The sequence below is a fragment of the Diadema antillarum genome, unplaced genomic scaffold (assembly GCF_040938485.1).
Source record: "Diadema antillarum isolate AM-2024a unplaced genomic scaffold, OU_Dant_1.0 scf00000162, whole genome shotgun sequence".
In the NCBI taxonomy this organism is placed as follows: Eukaryota; Metazoa; Echinodermata; class Echinoidea; order Diadematoida; family Diadematidae; genus Diadema; species Diadema antillarum.
The window spans coordinates 2,641,065-2,662,674 of NW_027271051.1; the positions used below are offsets into that span (position 1 = coordinate 2,641,065).

Below are 21,610 nucleotides of genomic sequence, written 5' to 3' on the forward strand. Positions count from 1 at the left end.
ACATCCATAATTTTGATATCTGATTCATCTCATTATATTGATGAGTTCAAGAATGACTGAAGTACGCTACGACTATCAAGACCCTCGAGATCACTGCTCTACAGTCAGCAGTTCATCCTCGCCTCCAACAAACACAGATGAGAGTCAAGACGACTGATCTCCACAGCTCCATTCTCAATCTCCACCGCACCGTTCGTTCGAAATTCGGGTCGGTTGTGGAGATCGCCGAAAGTAGTACAACACAACGTGCGCGCGGCACGTGCGTCTGATCACCTTCGTCGCTATCGGTGCTTTGATGATTGATTGCTCATGATCAACTGCGAAAGTGGAAGAACAGAACTATCAGTTGATCGTGTCGTTGAAATCTGTCCTGAGAGTTTAGAGAGCCTTGAACTGGTCGAATTCAGTCAACATGACCAACGAAGTGCAAAATCCCAGAACATACTTTGATATTAGTATTGGAGGAGAAAAAGGTAGGTAAACAATGTAGATCTAGTAAGTCACCCACGTGCAATTCGGTAGGCGAAGTGCTTACCATCTATTGTATGTAGTACCATACGTTAAGTTTCATGTAGGGCTACTGACAAGAAACAAAAAATCTTGTTCATTCATTCAGTATTCTTCTTCTTCTTTTGTTAGTTCTGCCTCCTTCAATCCCGAAGATTCCTGCAGATATACTTGTGTGTGTGTGTGTGTGTGTGTTTGTCTGTGCATATGTATCACAAGGGCACCCGAGCGTGCAAGTGCCTGGACGCTAGGTGCACGTGCATAATTATTGATATTATATCTAATGCACTTGTCAATGTAATGACGCACCCCACTACCCCCGGACATGGGTGCGTCATGGTCATTTTTTGACTGACCACACGGGGTTTTTGACGCACCCCCACAGTCACTTTTTGACGGACCACACGGGGTTTTTGACGAACACCACAGTCACTTTTTTGACGGACAACACCGGGTTTTTGACGAACACCTAGGTCACTTTCTTGACGGACATCCTCGGTACATTTGACGCACCCCGTAAATACTGAAAGGATTTTTGCATACGCCTTATTCACGCAATTTAATTTTCTTTCGGTTCGTAAACACAATTTGTCAAAGTTTCGGCAAGTTTCCCTTACCCTGGCCCTGTATTACTAGCACCATACCGTCATTCACCGTACATCACTCTGCTGCTACGATATTCCGAATGTATGTGTGCATGCAATCCATAGTCACCTGGCCATGACTTGTCTGCAGATGCGCTGTATGTGCGCGGCCATTTCTAGTCCGGTTGAATGCAACAAATGGACGATGTACGTTCGATGAGGAATAACGAGCACGCTGCTCACTTGCGAATTGCACAGCGTTAGCGAGCGAGTCGCGCACCACTAACACTCGACTTGCCTGCTACTGCAGGTACGCGCAGTACGCACCACGCAACGGTATACCAAAGATCGTATACGGAATTCCGTATACGATCTTTGATTTTACTATTTAGTACTGTGAGGTTGAAGTCGTTATATCGCTAAACAGTCCGTCTGGCTTGAGATTGAGTATGCGTGATTTCATGAGTTTGTTGGAAAGAAAATGTGAGGAGAAAGGGTGGCTTTTAAATCATTTGCTTGCCAGATTCGGGCAAGCATTTTTCCCTCTTAGGCCTACTCCAAAACGCTTCCCGACTTTGATTTTCACTTGCCGCCGCGGGAAAGCGCTCACTGTAAATTCACTCGCGGTACATACGTGTATCCGGTACTGGTAGCGTGCAAAAATGCGTGCAGTTTTCCATAGCCAAGTGCATACCATGACGCACCCCTCGGTCAAAAATTTGATGATAATGATGGGATTTTGACGCACCTCTCGGTCAAAAATTTGACGGACATAGCTGGTAAAATGACGCACACCTGGGTCACAAATTTGACGGACCAAACGAGGAAATGACGCACCCATGTCTGGGGGTAGTGGGGTGAGTCATTACATTGACAAGTGCATAAGTTCTAACAATATGTATGGTGCAAATGAAATCCTGTTGTGTTGCTAGATCCAAATTTTACTCCACATCTTCCATCATGCGATGATGAAAGACCTCTACAGTCGGTGCCAGGATGAGCTCTTTGGGCAGGCTATTCCACTGCCGTACCGTGTGAGGAAAGAAGGATTGTTTATGTTGTTCTGTCCTGCAGATGGGGACCAGATCAGACCAGAACAGAATGCTGCTGTGGTCAATTCATTCATACTCATTACACTAGTTTGCTGTCTTCTCTCCAACAGTTGGTCGAATTTTGTTTGAGCTGTTTGCCAGAGATGTTCCAAAGACAGCAGAAAACTTCAGGGCTCTGTGTACTGGCGAGAAAGGGGAAGGAAAATGTGGAAAACCCCTTCACTACAAAGGCTCAACATTCCACCGTGGTGAGTATGGTTTCCACTCAGTGATGTCTAGCGCCAGTGGAGCAGCCCAGAAAAAATGACTGAAATCAAAGTAAATTCAGTACTTTGAACAGTTGCAGTGACAAAAACTGGTCAAAGAGTGTATGAGCAATTGGTACTAGGTGTGTAAAATATGTAGGAAATGATTTTTACAATGTCCAATACTCCAAGTATCTTGGGGAAAATGAGTTTTGTGTACATATGAAGCAGTCTGACCACCTTAGGATTTGCATGTATGTGTTGCTTCGTTTGGATACTTTACTTTTTACTAGGAGGTGAGTAATATCACATTCTTAAACCTAATGTAATATTTTGTGTGTCTTTATAATTTCTGGTGCAATCACACCATTTTCACTGAAATAGTGTATTCTTTGATAAACCTTTGGTACACATGTACAAGAAAACAGTACATGGTCCGTGCTCAAAACAATTGAATTACGACTCGAAATAGACATATTGGGTAAGGTCACTCCCGTTACTTGAATACGCTTCAAGTGTGCAATGTATGTGGTAAGATTAAGGAGTACTTTACCACACACAGGATTTTGCTTGGAATTAAGTAAAAGTAGAATTACAAATCAGTACAAATTTTGTCAAAATTCATACTAATATAAATGGACGTACAATCAACTATATGTTTCTTCTTTTCGTGCTTCCCAAAGGAAAGACTACATAAACTTTCCATAAAGTACCTTCAAGCAAGTCTACAATCATTATGTAATTGAGATACAGATATATCATGTAGAATGATTCAGAAAGTTTTTATCTACAACATGTGTAAGTTTTACAAGATATGTGTTAAATTCTGCTGCAATTTTTGCTAGTCTCAGGCTACCCTTGAATTCAGTCAAGTAAAACATATGTGGTTTAATTTCTCTTTTCTTATGTATTACAATGCATTATTGTTTTAGTCATCAGGAACTTCATGATTCAGGGAGGTGACTTCACTATGCATAATGGAACGGGAGGAGAGAGTATATATGGAGAGAAATTTGAGGACGAAAACTTCATCCACAAGGTAAGATCAACATTATCGGCAGTATCATTATCAAAGTGTCATACATTGTATGTGTTTCATTTCACTGTAAAGACATTTTAAAGTAATTCTGCTGTGAAATAGGAGCAAGAAATAAAGGCAGTAAATATTCTGTTTGCTCTATTTTATGCACAATGTTTTATGGTAGAAATTGTGTTTAATCTGGCAGTTGTTGAATGTCAGTGCACAACTTTCCATTTCACTTACCGTAATTTGTGTAGCACCAACATTTTGTCAAAATGACTCGCATTTTTGTAGTATCACTAAGAATCAGGAGTCAAATTAGAATGAACAAATTATTTGATTGCACCAATTTTCAGATCCACATCACTTATTACTGATACATTGTAGTGTGACTTGTCGTCATAACCAGTTCAAGCTGTGTCCAGGCAGAATAGATTCTGTTACAGATATTTTATGGAACACTTTCTTGATTTCATTGCTGGATCAGACTTTGTAAAAATTATTCTAATGTTAATCTGATTCTCTTATTTCAAACAAAGATTCAGAATGCCTAGAAAATGATTCTGGACTATTGTGCCAAACCATTGTGACATCCTGATCTGCTAAAATGTGAATTGATTGTACACTCTTTTTGCCCATTCCCTTCAACTCTCTGACATATGCCTTCCAAGTAGCCATCTCCTGCTTCAAAGGTTTTGTAGCATATGAAATGTGTAGAATTACATTTTATTTATCTCAGCTGGTCACATGACAGTGATTATTTCCTTTTGCTTTCAAGCGCATGGAGACAGAATACTCCTCTCTGATAACAAATTTTCACAGTGCATTTTACAAATAGTTTGCTATGTTTTCTGCATAATACATGTATTGCTGTACATTGCACGTCTTTGTAAAGCATGACAGACCTGGTCTGCTGAGCATGGCGAACTCTGGTCCCGGCACCAACGGCTCCCAGTTCTTCATCACCACCACCGAGACACCTCACCTGGACGACAAGCATGTCGTGTTTGGACGGGTCGCGAAAGGAATGGGTGTGGTGAGAGCAGTCGAGGCCAGCAAGACGCTAGAAAATGATGTACCCATCAAGGTGAGAGCAAGAGAGAGCATGGAAGCCCCAAGCTGGAAAGTGTTGTTGCATTTTTTTTTTTTTTGCTTCCTTTCTTTTCATTCTCAGAAATCATAGAATGAAATGCTGCATCTTTTTGAAGAATGTCTCAATCAAAATCTAAACTGAACTTTGAACTTTAAATATAATGAGTTCAATATGGTCCGTGCAAAATCCACTATATTATAATGAGTATTGTTTGATTTAGCCAAGTAGAATAGACAATAAAACGGGGAAAAAAAAATCACAAAAATGTCGTTGAATTCTTGCCATTTATTTCAAGAGAAACTCTTGGAAAGTGACTGATCTGACCACAACCTGAATATTGTAGTGAAAAGGAAGAGGAAGGGTATCAGAAGCTTGTATTTGTTTTTATCATACCTTTTTTTTTGTTGTTAAATAATTAAATTTACAGTGCCCTTTTGTTGTCTTTCTTTCAAAACGATTCATACTCAAAGATCTGTGTAGATTGTATTGATGTAGCTTTATGTGTATGAAACACTGTCTCTAACTACTATTAATCGTCACGAGTGAAAACTGAGCAAAGAAAATGGGATTTGCTCAATGTTCACTTATGACTTACATACATTTCTGGTCAGTTTTCCTTTGTTTGCATTTATTAGGTTTTAACTCAATACATATATGTCTTGCAAGTAGACGGTGGAGATCTCAGATTGTGGTGAACTCAAGGCGGGAGAAGATGATGGGATGGCTTGTGTCGATGACGGAACCGGAGATGCCTTCCCCAACTTTCCAGAGGATGCAGACTTCAAAATGTCAGAGGTACAGCCAAGCAAAATGTGTTATTATTCTTTTAAACCTCATGCTATTAAATGGTGGATAAAAAAAAAATGTAATGCCAGTTCCGTGGAAGAAGGTTTCAACACTTTTGTGGAAATGTCATTAATTATGTAGACTTAGCTTGATGTTTTGTGCTGTCTGTTGTTCCATGCATTATTCCAATGCCACTATTAGCTGTTTAAATCAAGGAGGAAACTTATCTTTCAACAGTATTAGTACAGTGGAAACTCGATATAACGAGATGGTCGGGACCGAGTCGTTTTCCTCGTTATAGCCGATATCTCGTTATATCAGTAGGCATAAAAGAAAGCATAACATAAAGACATTAATTTGCACATGTGGGACTACCCATCACATACTGATAACTTGATATTGTGTGTGGGGGAATTACTCACCTTTATGGGTAAGAAGATGTTTTTCACCAATGAAATCCAATATCAAGAATGTGTTTCTTATTAATTGTAGGTGTTTGAATTTGTAAATTTATGTAGCTTGCGATTGTGTCAAGATTGTGATCTGTGGATTGGTACACGTGTATGTGGTTATAGTATGGGTGTGTCTTGTGTGGAAAGATTGAATATGGTCTGCACAATGCTGTGTGTGTATGTGACACATTCTGTATGTACTGTACATAATGACTGCGTGTGTGTGAAGATGGGGATTTCCCTACGTAGAAAGCCAATCACAGCATCAGATTGCCTCACACCTGCTAAACGTCATGATGATGTCATGTATACGTAATATGGCCATCCCACCACATTTTCTGCATGTATCAGTGTGCGCGCACACACACACATACATGTACAACATGCAGTGCTAGCTGGAGTGCACTGAATAAAATAATTATGTGTGTACAAGACAGTTTTTGGCGCATTGAGCTTTACAATCTCGGAAGATGATAGCACAGGCGAAGTAAAGCTGTACCGAAGACATTCTGCTTTACCTCGTTATAACAGGTTAGATTGGCTATGTTTTTCTTTGTTTGGAAGTCACAAAATTTATCTCGTTATAGCAGTTATTTGAATATTTCGTTATAGCCGATCTCGCTATAAGAGTAGCATTTTACACAGACTTGTGTGGAAGGGAATTTGGGACTGGGAAAATTTCCTCGTAATAACCGATATCTCATTATATCAGTGTTCGTTATACAGAGTTTCCCCTGTACGTATTATTCTTTAAGCTATAAAATCATTTTGTATTAGTGTCTTTACTTATTGGCATACTTATATTATTGATGTGTAATTGTTGTGCTGTTAGTGGTGAGGAATTGTCATTCTGTTTTGTTAAACATATGGATAGAAATTACCTAAGCTGAATTCTGAACATAGTCAAAGAGAAAATTGCTTTGAATTAGTAATGATTCCTTCTTCATGAATCATAGGACAGACGGTACAAAGGGAAATCATTATTGTCCCCGCCGAACGAGTTCGAGCAGGGGACTATGAAACGGGCTCCGTACGTGTGTGTGTCCGTGTGTCCGTCCGTCCGTCCGTCCGTCCGTCTGTGTGTCCGTCCGTCCGTGTGTCCGTGTGTGCGTCCGTGTGTGATCAAAATCTTCAATTTGCTACTTCTCTGTCATTTATGAGCCAATTTTGATTCTGTTTGCTTTATATGATAGCACTACATGGGAGCTTTGAAACTTCTACACAGAATTTCAGTCGTGACCTTTGACCTTGACCTTTGACCTATGGGCATTTCCACGGTAACTCACGTTACATTTTGAACTCAAAATTAGGTCGTTGAGATAAATATCCTTAAAACCTAATTAGTGATATGAGTTACTATATGTGAATGAGTATCATGCACCTCCATCCTACCTCACAGCAACATTACATCCACAGACTCTTATGAGAACTATGAGAAAAAACACTCCAAATGTCGGTAATTCACGTTACATAATTTGGACATGCAAAAATTTGGCATGTCTTATATTCAAAAGTTTCCTCAAACAAGAAACAGAGAGACTTTAAAGTCTATTGTGTCAAAGTCATGGACTAACAACATACATCACCGAGTATGGTAAAAATTCAAATTGTCTTACATTCTCCAGGTATCGTCATGTGAAGCGGTAACTCACGTTACGGTAACTCACGTTACAGTTTGTCCACATGATCACAAGACGATTTTTTGTCTTAATAATCCAAAGAAAACTTACCAAGACAACTTTTTTTCACAAACAAACTCCATGAATAAAGAATCTAAATTTATTTGAACATTGATCTGACGGTAATTAATCCCATTTTATCCATGAGATTACCAAAAGGCAGGAAACTTTACATTTAGAATACCAACTTGAAGATAAATTTCATTTTTAATTGAGTCGTTTTCCAAGCTTTCATTTGTACTGAGACAAAAATTGTATTCAACAAAATGATATGAAACAGAGTCTATTTCATTAAATTACACTCTTTTCCAGTTAACAAATGCATCAGAAATTGAGGATTTAATTGAGAATTTGATTTGATTGTTTTTTTATTTTACTAGATTTAAATGGATTTCAGGCTATCTAAATAAAACAAGTCATCCATAAACTATTCCATTTAATACACTGAGTCACGAGACTAGAGACCTGTACATGTAGTCTGTGGAGAGTTTAAAGGTTCAGAAATGAATATTTCAATAAATCTTTTAACTTTTAAACAATGCAATTTATATTCCAATTATTTGATAATTGTTTGAATTACTCAATAATCAGTTGTTTGTATGTTTGATTTGTTTACAAATTCTTATACTAAACTGGTACAGAAATTAGACTTGAATTACAGAACTGCAGATAAATTTTAGTTATCTGCTACCAGTATTGATCAGTTTAATAAAACATGTTCATAAATGTTTAAGCCTTAAAAAACAATGGCTTTGGTCTATGAAATGTCAAGTAGCCATTATTTAAATTGTACATACATGTAAAAAGTATACTAGTATTTTCTAGAGTAATCAAGCAGACTGAAGCAGTAAATCCCAATGAAAAACATGAATAGTAAATATTTTGTGATCAGGAGGCTAACTATCAATATCACAAAATGTTGATAGTTTGCTTTAAGGTACATGACTGTCCAGCTCTTAAAGAAAATGTCTGATAATGAGGTTCACATTCAACAAGTTTTTGGTAATAGATCAGCATGTAAAGTAAATTATAGTAAACATGGAAAAGTTTCATTGTAGGATTTTGCAACAATATAGCTAAAACCTCACAGTAGAATAGTATAAAACACATAAGCGTGTCAAATTAACAATGTGCAGTTCTCAAAAATCTCAGAAAAAATAGCAGGAAGCGAGCTCCAATCTTAAAATTCTGTTCATACATGTAAATGTTTCAGCCTCATAAACAATGGCTTTGGTCTATACAGGTAGATATAAACTATGAAATGTCAAATAGTAATCACTTGAATTACAAAAACAAGAACTTTTCAAGAGTAATCATGCAGTGATTATCCCAATCAGGAGGCTATTAATAGTTATCACAAAATTTTGATAATTTGCTGGAACAAGGTCCATGCAACTTTAGAAGAAATGTCTTTTAACAACTTTCGTAACAGATCAGTATACATGCATTGTAATATTAAATAGTAAATATGGAACAGTTTCTTTCAGAAGTTAAAGGACAAGTTCACCTTCATAAACATAAGGATTGAGAAAATGCAACAATATTAGTAGAACACATCAGTGAAAGTTTGAGGAAAATTGGACAATCGATGCAAAAGTTATGAATTTTTTAAATTTTTGTGTTGGAACCGCTGGATGAGGAGACTACTACAGCTTGTGAGTCATATGCGTACAACAGTATAAAGAAAATATAAAAGAAAATTCAACATATTTTCACTTTTTTCGCGTAATAAAAGAGCAATCGACTTGCCTCTTTCTAAAGGCAGGGGGAATAATATTACCCATAACATTTATCGGTAACGAGTCAGGGGAATGTGTACTTTTTTCAAAAGATGGAATTTTGTGAAATTTTCTTTATATTTTCCTTATATTGTTGTATGCATGTGACATCTAAGTTATTCATACACTGCAGTAGCCTTCTCATCCAGCGGGTACTGCACAAAAACTTCAAAAATTCATAACTTTTGAACGGATTGTCTGATTTTCCTCAAACTTTCAATGATGTGTTCTACTAATATTGCTACATTCTCTCAATCCTTATGTTTATGAAGGTGAACTTGTCCTTTATGTGATGAACATGTGTAATTAATACATTGTACATGTAGACCAGTTGGTTTGGTGATAGAGAGAGACCAAGAGAATAACAATCTACTGGAAATAGAATCTTAATACAAGAGTTCAGTAATCATGTACTCATTGGTTACTTACAACCACAACCTTCATATCATTTCTTGGTATTAAAGAAAAATCATGTCGGTAACTCACGTTACATTGTGGTAACTCACGTTACATGGTAACTCACGTTACAATTTTAAGACCTCTGTTATGAGAATTTGAAGCAAAGACTATAAGTCCCATCATATTTCTTGGATGTGTGCTGCATAGTTATTTGATAATCCAAAATACCATGTCTCAGTTGAGCATAGTAAAATTGCTAGGTTAAAAAGTTCATGTTTCGGTAACTCACGTTACAGCAGCTTCTCGAGCTATGTAAGAGCACGCTGGTGTCCGAAGTACATATCTTATATCGAGGTCTCCACTTTATTTACTGCTAGATTAATATATTTTTGATTTGTAAAACCAAACAAAGTTTGATTTGAGCCTCAAATATAAAAAATAATCACAAAGAGCAACATCAATGCATTTTTAGGGATTTTTAGGTCAAAAATGCTTTCTGGTTTCAAAAGGTATAAAAATGCACAAAAGGGAACTTTTCTTAAAGGTAAAGTTGGTTTCACACACTTCAAACTATGGCTAACAAAGTAAGATTATCAGTTGCCCTGAAATATGCGGGTAAAATTTTGGTGGTCATGTCGCACAACTCACAGAAATGCCCCTATATTGTACATTTTGCTACAAAATGCTACTCCTTCGCCATTTCTAACCCGATTTCGATTCCGTTTGCTTTATGTGATGGCACTAGGTGAGGGCTTCAAAACTTCTACACAGAATTTTGACCTTTGCCTTCTTTGACCTTTGACCTTGATTTTTGACCTATATTGTACATTTTGCTACAAAATGCTACTCCTTCGCCATTTCTAACCCGATTTCGATTCCGTTTGCTTTATGTGATGGCACTAGGTGAGGGCTTCAAAACTTCTACACAGAATTTTGACCTTTGCCTTCTGTGACCTTTGACCTTGATTTTTGACCTATATTGTTCATTTTGCTACAAAATGCTACTCCTTCGCCATTTCTAACCCGATTTCGATTCCGTTTGCTTTATGTGATGGCACTAGGTGAGGGCTTCAAAACTTCTACACAGAATTTTGACCTTTGCCTTCTTTGACCTTTGACCTTGATTTTTGACCTATATTGTACATTGGCTACAAAATGCTACTCCTTCGCCATTTCTAACCCGATTTCGATTCCGTTTGCTTTATGTGATGGCACTAGGTGAGGGCTTCAAAACTTTTACACAGAATTTTGACCTTTGACTTCTTTGACCTTTGACCTTGATTTTTTACCTATATTGCACATTTTGCTACAAAATGCTACTTCCGGCGGGGACATATATTACGCACCGCGTAATTTCTACTTTTCCTTGTTACTTAACTGAGATGATTCAGGCGGAATGATGTTTTGCAGCTGAACTGTCAGCCAATATTGTGGTTTGATTTTTTTTCTCATACTATTCACCATAATTATACTTTTTACATTCCCTCTTTCACTTGAAAGACCTTCTCCATGATGTTCTTTTCCCCTGCAACTACTCGATGGCTTGGATTAAATTTAGTACAGTTAATAGCAGTTTTTTTCAGATGTGCAAGGCACTTCACACAATCTTTAAGGTGAACATTTGAAATTATGAACGTGTCTATGATGAACATATTCCAGACAAAGATATCAGTGACAATATGGGTTTAATTCCTTTTGATCCATTATCACGATGGATTCTCATGGCGTTTTCTGTGTGCTTATTTCCACCATCCCCTACCACATCCATTAATGGACCTTCCTCGTCCCCAACAATTCAAACCCTCCTGTGACCACACATCTCTCAGTACGAGAAGGTCATAGAAGTGGCATTAAAACTGAAGGAGATTGGAAATGGCAAGTACAAGACCAAGGACTACGGCGTAGCTGCACAGAAGTACGAGAAGGCAATAAGGTGAGAAGATGATCCATCATGGCACTGTTCTTATAACAAAGTCGTCGGAACCATCGTTTTTTCCTTCATTATATCGAAATTTTGTTGTAGTCAAACTGTTAAGTATATTAACCCGTTGAAGACTAGTCCCGAGTATACTCGGGCGGGTGTCTATGGGAAATGCATGTTATAGCAAAATCAGCCCCTTCTCAACAGGTTAATATATATAGTAGATGATAATTTTGGGACCTGAATTTTCACTTCATTGTAATGAGAATTTTGTTATAACCATATTTGTTATAATGGGTGTGCACTGTATTCTTTTTGAAGATTTCATATCAAGGAGACTGATATGACAAAGGATGATCTACAGGCTTTCTGTTGTAGCTTGGAGTGATTTTTTTGTTATTCCAAAGTGTAATTAAACAGAAGTAGTTTTGAATATGTTAAATGAAGTCTATTTTGTCTATTCTATTCTATAAAGTCATGTCAGCTACGCCAAATTTCTCACAAGCCCTGAATAGGCACCAATATTCAACACCCAGCTGCAGATTGCAAAATACCCTATTCTATATTTACTGTGCTTTCAGTCATAAGTTAGAGTGCTTGGATAAGAAGCAGCTCTTAGGTTGATGGGGGGGGGGGGGGGGGAGGGTTACTTCCTTTCTTTTTCATTTTCTTTTTTTTAAACTATGATTTAGATTTCATGCAATGTTTGTTGTTGCAATTCATTTCTAGGTATCTTGACTTTGTGGATATAGACAAAGAGCTGAAAGATTCACCAGAGGAGAGGAAAAAGGTCCTCCTAAGCTACCTGCCTCTTAGGCTCAATCTGGCTGCCTGCAAACTGGAGCAGAACTTGAATCAGGATGCCATTGAGCAGTGTGACAAGGTAGGTTGGCGCCCTCTAGTGGGCAGTCTGCCATGCACCGTGTGTGGTGTGTGGCAGTAGTCTTGATGAGGACTGTTGATTTTCCTGGTACAAGTAGGTAGCATAATGTTTGAGCTATGCTCAGCCGAGGATATAAATGTGATTTAGGATGAGGGTCAGAGTTTACTCAGTTTATTGCCCTAGGACACGAGATCAATCTTACCCTAACTCTAACCCTAATCCTAACCCTAATCCTAACCCTAATCTCAAAGCATATTCATATCCTTGGCTGAGCATCGCTCCAACATATGCTACTGTACAAGTATCACTCAGTTGACAGTTGCACAACAAAAGAGGGCAGCATACCATCACTGGGCTAACGTACAACATAGGTGATCCACTTTGTGCCTAGGCACTTAGCTTGCCAAGCTTTTCATCAGCATTCAGCAATCAAAACTTGACCTATGTTTGGAATTAGGAAGCCCACTTAGGTGTAGCAATGGACCTCATATGTTTATTTCTTATTTCATATTTATTTCTGTTCTGTTACCACGTGCTGGCAGTGAAGGCATAATATCATATCATAATTTTCTTGATCTTGATTGTTTTTGCTTTCATCATTATAGTGCAGTTGGTCATCAGGCAATGTCAGTGAAGTGGAAGCAGCATCACATCATTCTTGTTTTTACATTGTGATATGTGCAATGGTTTGAATTTATTTGGCGATGTTCCTGTCAAAAACATTCATTGAATGCAGTGGTCAATGAATGAATCATATAAGCAATTAATGAGTCAGTTTAGAGTGGAAACTACCATAAATAGATTGAGGAATTTTCAGTTCCTCTCTTTCCTCTCTTTCTGTCCAGATGTGTTCATCTATTCTTGTGTTAATATGCTAAATGGTATAATGGACTTTTCCATTGTAGTGTATGACCTTGTCTTGTCTGAAGATGTCAGGGCATCTTTAGTGAAAGTAGAGTTCGCTAGGAACATGCAGCCATAATGGGTGAACCTGTCTGACAGGAGTGTCCACACACAGTGTAGTAAGCCAGCTGATTCCCATTCTGTCCGTCCCTGTAGGCTCTGCTTATTGACAGGGACAGCGCCAAGGGCTGGTTCCGAAGAGGCAAGGCACAGATGAACATGAAGAACTACCAGGGCGCCATTGAGGATTTTGAGGCAGCCTTACAAAGGGAACCTGACAACAAGGGTAAGTTAATTACAGGATTGTTATAATTATCATAATATTATCATAATAGAACATGTACATGTAACACCGAGGGGGAATGGGGAGGAAGGTGTCTGCAGTGGCTACAGTGGCAATGATGTCCAACATTAAAGGATCCTATAATTGAAGCTTATGTAGCAGTGACAAATATTTGGAGCAAGAATTATGTCATAGAAATTTTGTCTTATACCAGGGATCTGTATGTTTTATGTGTTGGGACTTAGCAGCCAACCAAGTTTGTGTGAATAAATAATTATGATTTTTATGTGTGAATGCAGATCTGCATTGGACACAGCTGCAAGCTGCACGTGTAAATGCTTTTAAAGGGGATGGCTAGTAACTGATCAGTGGGAACCAGTGGGAATGCAGGAGGATGATTGTTCCAATCCTTGTGGGATTCATTTAAGAGTACATTATATATCTATTCTTGTGTGAAAATTATTTGCTTCAGAATGGTCTCATATTCAAGTAATGTGCGGTTTAATGTTTCCAGGTAAGCGTCCCTGGTCAGTGACGGGGCATTAATCTGCACATTACTTGAATATGAGACCGTTCTGAAGCAAATAATTTTCACACAACAGTAGATATATAATGTACTCTTAAATGAATCCCACAAGGATTGGAACAATCATCCCTCAGCATTCCCACCGATTCCCACTGATCGGTTACTAGCCATCCCCTTTAAGAAATATTAAACAGGAATGGAAGAATTACAGTAATTTTCACAGTGATTTTATGTTGGAGCGTTCTGATGCTTTGCTACTGCCAAAATAAGGTTACCAATATTCAGAGCCATTCTGAAATCGGACGACAGTACAAATTATTTTTACAATTACTTTGCCCTTCCCTGCTTTTTCCCCTGATGTGATCACTCTTCATTTGTGAAAATGTTGATATAATAGATGCATAAATGTTTAAAGGATTAGTAAGCATGGAGTTGTCAGCACTGTTCAGGTCATTTTATTGTACTTTCTGTTCACTACTTCATGTATGTATCCTGACAGAAAGAAAGTGTGCAACATTCTGCATGGGCATTATCTGTTAAGAATATGGAATGTATGTATTCTTTATCAATATTGAAGTGTTATGTGACTGATGGTGATTAGAATATGCCAAATTTGCTTGCAATGAATGGTCGGCACATGTTTTATGATACGAAAGTTGATATTTGATTTGTTTTTATTTATTCTCCTATTGCATATACATTCATTATACACAAATATATGAATAGTTTGCACATAGAATATGTCATGTACATTTTGTGTGGATCATCATACACTCTTCAGAGCTTATATGCATCACTAAAAGTTGCCAGAAGTGATGCAGCCACTCCATTGTCTCTCATCATCTTAAATTTAATCCTGATTTGATTTCAGCTGCAGGTAATGAGCTGAAGCGAGCCAAACATTTCATCCAGGAGAGGAAGAAGAAAGAGAAGCAAGCCTATGCCAAGATGTTCTCAAAGTGAAAGAAGCTATCTTTCTCCCAAATTTGGTAGTTTTGTACGTGTATCAGTGCAGTTCAGGGAATTTGTTGGAAGGGTTTACGCCTCTGCAGCATCCTGGTACGTTGCACTCTCTTCATACAGAAAACTGATACAGTGGAGAATTGTTATAATGCGGTCGGATGTGGTGAAGATACTTGATGCACTTTATAATGAGGTAATTTAGCAAGTCCCATTCCTTTTATTTTCTTTTGTCACGTTAAGCCCTGATATAACAAAGAAATTTCAGTGGTTTCAAGCAGTTCATTATAATAAGGTTTCCCCTGTATAACAATCTCCTGTCATAGCAAAATACATTTTTCTTGCCCCAGAGTTCAGAGTTTTCACGCTTTATATGTATCTTTTTTTTTTCTTCCAAACCGTGATGTACAAGTACCACAATTTCAATGTAAAGAAGTGATGTTTTATCCCCATGAGTTTATTACGAGAGTCCACTGAGTTGACTCATGTGCGGTAGGAAAACTGACATTTTCACCACTTCTATGTAATTCTGCCACTTTGACCTCAATGGCAATTTGCAATTGTGCTTATAGTCAGTAGTCATTTAGAAATGTTACTGGCAATTTGGGGGAAATAATGTGATGAGATGGGCTACAGCAGGTCAATACACACATTTCAGTTTTGACCTTCAAAACAATATGAGGAAAATAGATTTATGACTATCACTGATGCAAAGTTGTACATTTTGCATTGGAAGTTATTTGTAAAATACTTCTTTCAGAGTGTGTTGGTTGTTCCAGTGTCTCAAAGTATGTTTGCGCAAATGGCTGTAGCATTCAATTAAAATGGTGATGTAGGGTGTTCTTGTTTATTACAAAGTTGCATATATCTGACACTTGTTTTTATTGACTTTTGTAAGTAGAGGGTATTAGAAATTAAAATGTGCTGTGATAATTGGTGCTTTGATAGTCGTACATGGTTTCAAGGTAAGACATCTATATGTGGTAGTTCACCTATTGGAATTTATGACAGATTGAGTCAAGGTCAAAGGTCACTGCCAAATTCTGAAATATCAGTGTTTGCCAAACTTTAGCCAAACTTGGCAATTGAAAGGCATGATGTGTGTGTGTGTATGTGTGTGTGTGTAGTGGGGAAAGGGGGGGGGGGTGGGGGATGGATACATCTTGCAAAGTAAAATGTTTGAGGTCAAGTCTAAACCTCCTGTGCTTGTGCTTGTAATAGACAAAATATTTGACTCAACGTCTTCAAGTTCGGCACTTTTGCTGTATCCATGAAGCCAGTTTACTACGATGCAAATATGTCTGTGGATTTGTTTCACTGGGGTTTCAGGCTGCTTCAATTCACATATTCCTCCTAGATATATCTTATGATAATATTGTATATATGCTTGCAATCCAGTGTGCATGCATTATTTGTGCTATGCAGGGATGATATTGAGGTTTTTTGAAAAAATCAGAAATCAAAATTTTCAGGTGATTTTGATACATGAAAATAGCAAAATGTATACAGACTTGAGACCAAAAAAAAATTTGAAATCAGACTTAAACCTACTGAATATCATGCCTGGCTTTGTCAGACAGGTCTTAGACTAGATTTTAGGTCATCAGGAACAACCCTCTTGCATACAGTCATGCCTAAGTTTGAATGTGTCAGCGGACTGGTGTGAAGACAGGTAAGCATTTGTGTTGCCTGTGCCATGACAAGGCTTGATGGCTGAAATGACACACCTCATTTCCTTGAATGTGCCACTTGACATGTTTAACCCACTGAAGACTAGTCCTGAGTATACTCGGGCAGGCATCTATGAGAAATATGTGTTGTGGCAAAATCAACCTGTCCTCGATGGGTTAATATGCTAGTATGTAGAAGTAGATTGCATTCTCAGTTTCATAAGGACATGGTGAAAAATATGCTATGTTATGTGCATGTGTGTGTATCTAATTAACTCTTGCAACTGCTTATTGTAGTGTGTGTATACATTTATAGGCTGTATGGAACTCGAATCATTCCAAGGACAATATGGAGTGTCCTGTAATCCATAAATGTCTAGAAGAATATCAGGACAACGCTGAAATGATCCTGTAGCAAAAATGACTTTATAATGTGCATCTAGTCTATTAAATTAAAGTTCTTTGTTAATGAAATCAAATACATAATGTAAGTAGAAATCTAGAAAATATTCACTCCAAGTTTATTCCCAATGTAGCAACATCCTTGCTAGTACACATGCTTTGTAGAGTAATGGTCTCCACCCAGTTTTGAAAGTTTTATTTCTTTTGCTGAATTCCATGCACAAAAAAAAAGAAAAAAAATGTCCACTACAGTCAAACTCGGATACCTCGACGTCGGATAAGCCGAATATCACTTACCTCGGGTGCAAAATGAAAGTCCCGATTGTTCCTATGGAGTTTCCGTGTATCAAAATTCGCGTAGCTCGAAGAAAATAACTCGAAGTTCGGTTACCTCGAAGTGAAATCTAATGTCCCGATCTTAATTAACTTATTGTTTTTCCCAGCATGTTGCTCAAATCGAAATTGCAATATCACTCAGCATCTCCGATTAAGCGCACGTGGACAGCGGAGACATGTCACAAATCTTTTCACACTCGACTGTAATATTCTTAACAATCGCACGCCCAAAGAAATACCCGGTAGGCCTACACAGCTTACAAGGAAAACCCCCAACACCTACCTACTACACACGTACACGATATGCACATAGCACCCGTGCCAATGGAGTGCTTACGTTAACAATACGCTCTTTTCTTTAACCACTGTGTTCTGATTTTTTATCGTGATACCGAGTAGTCATACCGTGCGCGTAGATTTCTTAACCGTCGTGACGCACCCTGCTTAGATGTTGACAGTTATATCTTTGGCATTAATAACGGTCCACTGTTCTAACATCAATCTCCTGCGTAGTGCCTATATTTTAATTTTTTTAAAAATTTTTTGGCCTTTCACGAAGTTTGTTTCATTTATTCTTCCCCGAGAACGCAAGCACTGGATTTTTTTTCCAACAATGCGATTATGAAAATAGTGTGGTATATGATCTGAAAGTAGAGGCCGAGCATAATAATAAAGAATGGAATAGACAGGGCTCCACACTGACTTTATCGGGTCACCAATGTCATTGATTTTTATTTTTTGGTAGTCGAAAGTAAAATCTGCTAACGCAAAAAAACAAACAAACAAACGGGGATACATTAGAAAAACTAAATGGGTCCTACTAAACATAGAAAAATTAATATTAAGCATTATTGAAGTGATACAGATGCCCATGTCTTAAACAAATTAATAGAAAATTCAATCATTTTATTCTGTGTTTTAAGATTTAGCAATTAGGCGTTGAGATTATCAAAAAAAAGTTGATGCTTATACTAGGAGGTTAAAACTTACGTTTGAAATGAGAAAGTGGGAGCATTTGCTGACATTTTTTAGCATCCGAAAGTTACCGTTATTCATTTCTTATTGCAAAAGCAATCGTCCAACATATTATATTAGTATGTTAGCACCTTACGGAGCCGAATATAACCGTTAATCATTTTTAAATGTAAAAGCAAACAACCGACATTCATTTTAGCATTTTGGCGGAGCTGAATGCTATCCTTATCCATTTCCAAACGTGAAAGCAAACATCCGCTATTTGTTTTAGCATCTAACTGAGTGGATTAATACCGTTAATCATTTCCAAATGTAAAAGCAACAATCTGTTATTTATTTTTGCATCGTACGGAGCAGAATATTACGGTTATTCATTTCAAACATCCGACATTTATTTTATTATCGTATCCGGAGCCGAAAGGTACTGCTGTCCACTTCCGAAAGTGAAATGAATCATCTGACAATTATTTTATCATTGTACGGAGCCGAATGTTACTGTTTTTCATTTTTGAACGTCAAGGCAGACATCAGACATTTACCATCAAACGTAGCTGAATTACTGTTATTCATTTCGAAATGTAATAGCAAATATCCAATATTTTTTTAACATCGTATGGGCAGAATGTTACCGCCATTCACTTCCAAACATGCCAAACGTAAAAGCAATCCTTCGACATGTATCTTAATAACTTCCGGAGCTGAATGTTATTGCCATTATCTTTCTAACGTAAAAGCAACCATACAGCATTTATTTTATCATCGTACAGAGTTTTATATTATTGTTATTCATTTCAGAACATTAAAACAAATATTCGACATTTATTTTAGCATCTTCCGGAGCTAAATTTTATCGCAATTTACTTTCAAATGTAAAAACAAACATCCAGCATTTTTTTTTTGTTTATCATCGTTAGGAGTTGAATATTATTGTTACTCATTTACGAACGTCAAAGCAAACATCAAACATTAATTTCACCATTGAACGCAGTTGAATGTTACTGTTATTCGTTTCGAAATTTAAAAGCAAACATCAGAAAGTTATTTTAGCATCGTATGGAGCAGAATATTACTGCTATTCACTTCCGAACATAAAAGCGATCATCTGACATCTATTTTAGCATCTTCCGGAGCCGAATGTTATTGCTATTTCCTTTCGAAAGTATAAGGAAACACCCGACATTTATCAAACCATCGTATGGAGTTGAATATTAGTTTTTCATTTCCGAACGTCAAAGCAAATATTCGACATTTATTCCAGCGTCTTCCGGAGCCCAACGTTGTCCTTGTTCATTTTCGAACGCAAAATCAAATATCTGACATTAGTTTTAGCACCATACGGAGCCGAGTCTTATCGTTATTCATTTCCAAAAGTATTAGCAAACATCCGACATTTATTCTAGTATCATACCGAGTCGAATATTACCGTTATTCATTTCCAAAATTAAAAGCAAACATCTGACATTTATTTTAGCATCTTACGTAGCCGATTGTTACCGCTATTCATTTTCAGAAGTAAAGGCAAACATCTGAATTTTTTTGGTGGCGCGATCAGGCCACCAAAATCTTTATTTCTGAAATTTTAATTTCAATTCCCATTTTCATTCAATTCATTAATTCATATAAAAGTCGATTCAATTCCAATTGACAAGCATGCAAACAATCAGTAGGCACTACAACAGATACTATGTTGAACAACGATAAACTTCGGATAAGTCGAAGAAAATTCGACGTACGCGTACCTCGAAATTCGCGTACCTCGGATCATTTTCTTCAGTCCCGACGAATTCGAGGTATCCGAGGTTGACTGTATTCTATAAAACATGATATACGTATGCATCATTTGTATATTAAGTTTAATCATGGAGCTACTAGTTATCTCTGTTAGTAGCTCCATGGTTTAATATCTCTCTGTATTAAATCCCATACTGTAGACTCTCATAAAGGAGAACAAGGAAAAGTAGAAATTACGCGGTGCGTAATATATGTCCCCGCCGGAAGTAGCATTTTGTAGCAAAATGTACAATATAGGTCAAAAATCAAGGTCAAAGGTCAAAGAAGACAAAGGTCAAAATTCTGTGTAGAAGTTTTGAAGCCCTCACCTAGTGCTATCACATAAAGCAAACGGAATCGAAATCGGGTTAGAAATGGCGAAGGAGTAGCATTTTGTAGCAAAATGTACAATATAGGTCAAAAATCAAGGTCAAAGGTCAAAGAAGTCAAAGGTCAAAATTCTGTGTAGAAGTTTTGAAGCCCTCACCTAGTGCCATCACATAAAGTAAACGGAATCGAAATCGGGTTAGAAATGGCGAAGGAGTAGCATTTTGTAGCAAATGTACAATATAGGTCAAAGGTCAAGGTCAAAGGTCACAACTGAAATTTTGTGTAGAAGTTTTAAAGCTCCCATGTAGTGCTATCATATAAAGCAGACAGAATCAAAATTGGCTCATAAATGACAGAGAAGTAGCAAATTGAACATTTTGATCACACACGGACGCACACACGGACGGACGCACAGACACACACACGTACGGAGCCCGTTTCATAGTCCCCTGCTCGAACTCGTTCGGCGGGGACAACAACAAACCCAATAATTATGTATACATGTACACCGTACAACAAAGTAAATTTTCTGCCTTCAATGTTTAAAGATCCTTTATTCTATTGAATAGCAAACCCTGCTACACTACAACTGAAATTGTACATACACATGTACATTGTGTAACAAAGTCATTTCATTGGTGCTGAGGAGTTTCTCATAACAGGGGTCCACTGTACTGCCTCAGGAATTATGTGTATCATCCTTGGAAAGCACAAATTTGTTAGGTTTTCATTTAATTTTGCAAAATACATATTTAGTGCTCTAGATACAATACACTGTAATGCCTATTTCATTTCCAGTGCGGCATTGTGCTGTACCTTATGGGCTTGTGTGCAATGGTTGTACAACATCTGCAGATATTTTTTAGTTGTTACATATGTACAGCTAAAGTGCATTTGTTGACAGCCTTGAGCCTTTCAAACAAGCAACATATGCTAGGGAGGCTATCAGCAAGCACCCATGGTTCACAGGAGTTGTGCATAAATCTTCATCGCTACCGTGTATTGCAATATAATACATTGTATGCTGTCTGGAAGAACAGTACACAAAAATAACT

At 37.5% G+C, this 21,610-nt stretch overlaps 1 protein-coding gene across 1 annotated transcript; it reads left to right on the plus strand.

Moving 5' to 3' along the window:
* Window positions 1-348: 348 nt before the first annotated feature.
* LOC139722269 (uncharacterized) lies at window positions 349-15,075 on the plus strand. Its single transcript, XM_071633578.1, has 9 exons — window positions 349-473; window positions 2,254-2,391; window positions 3,321-3,427; window positions 4,305-4,496; window positions 5,172-5,297; window positions 11,423-11,529; window positions 12,247-12,400; window positions 13,460-13,589; window positions 14,984-15,075. The coding sequence occupies exons 1-9, from the start codon at window positions 413-415 to the stop codon at window positions 15,073-15,075; spliced, it is 1,107 nt and encodes a 368-aa protein (XP_071489679.1). The 5' UTR covers window positions 349-412.
* The last annotated feature ends 6,535 nt before the right edge of the window (window positions 15,076-21,610 follow it).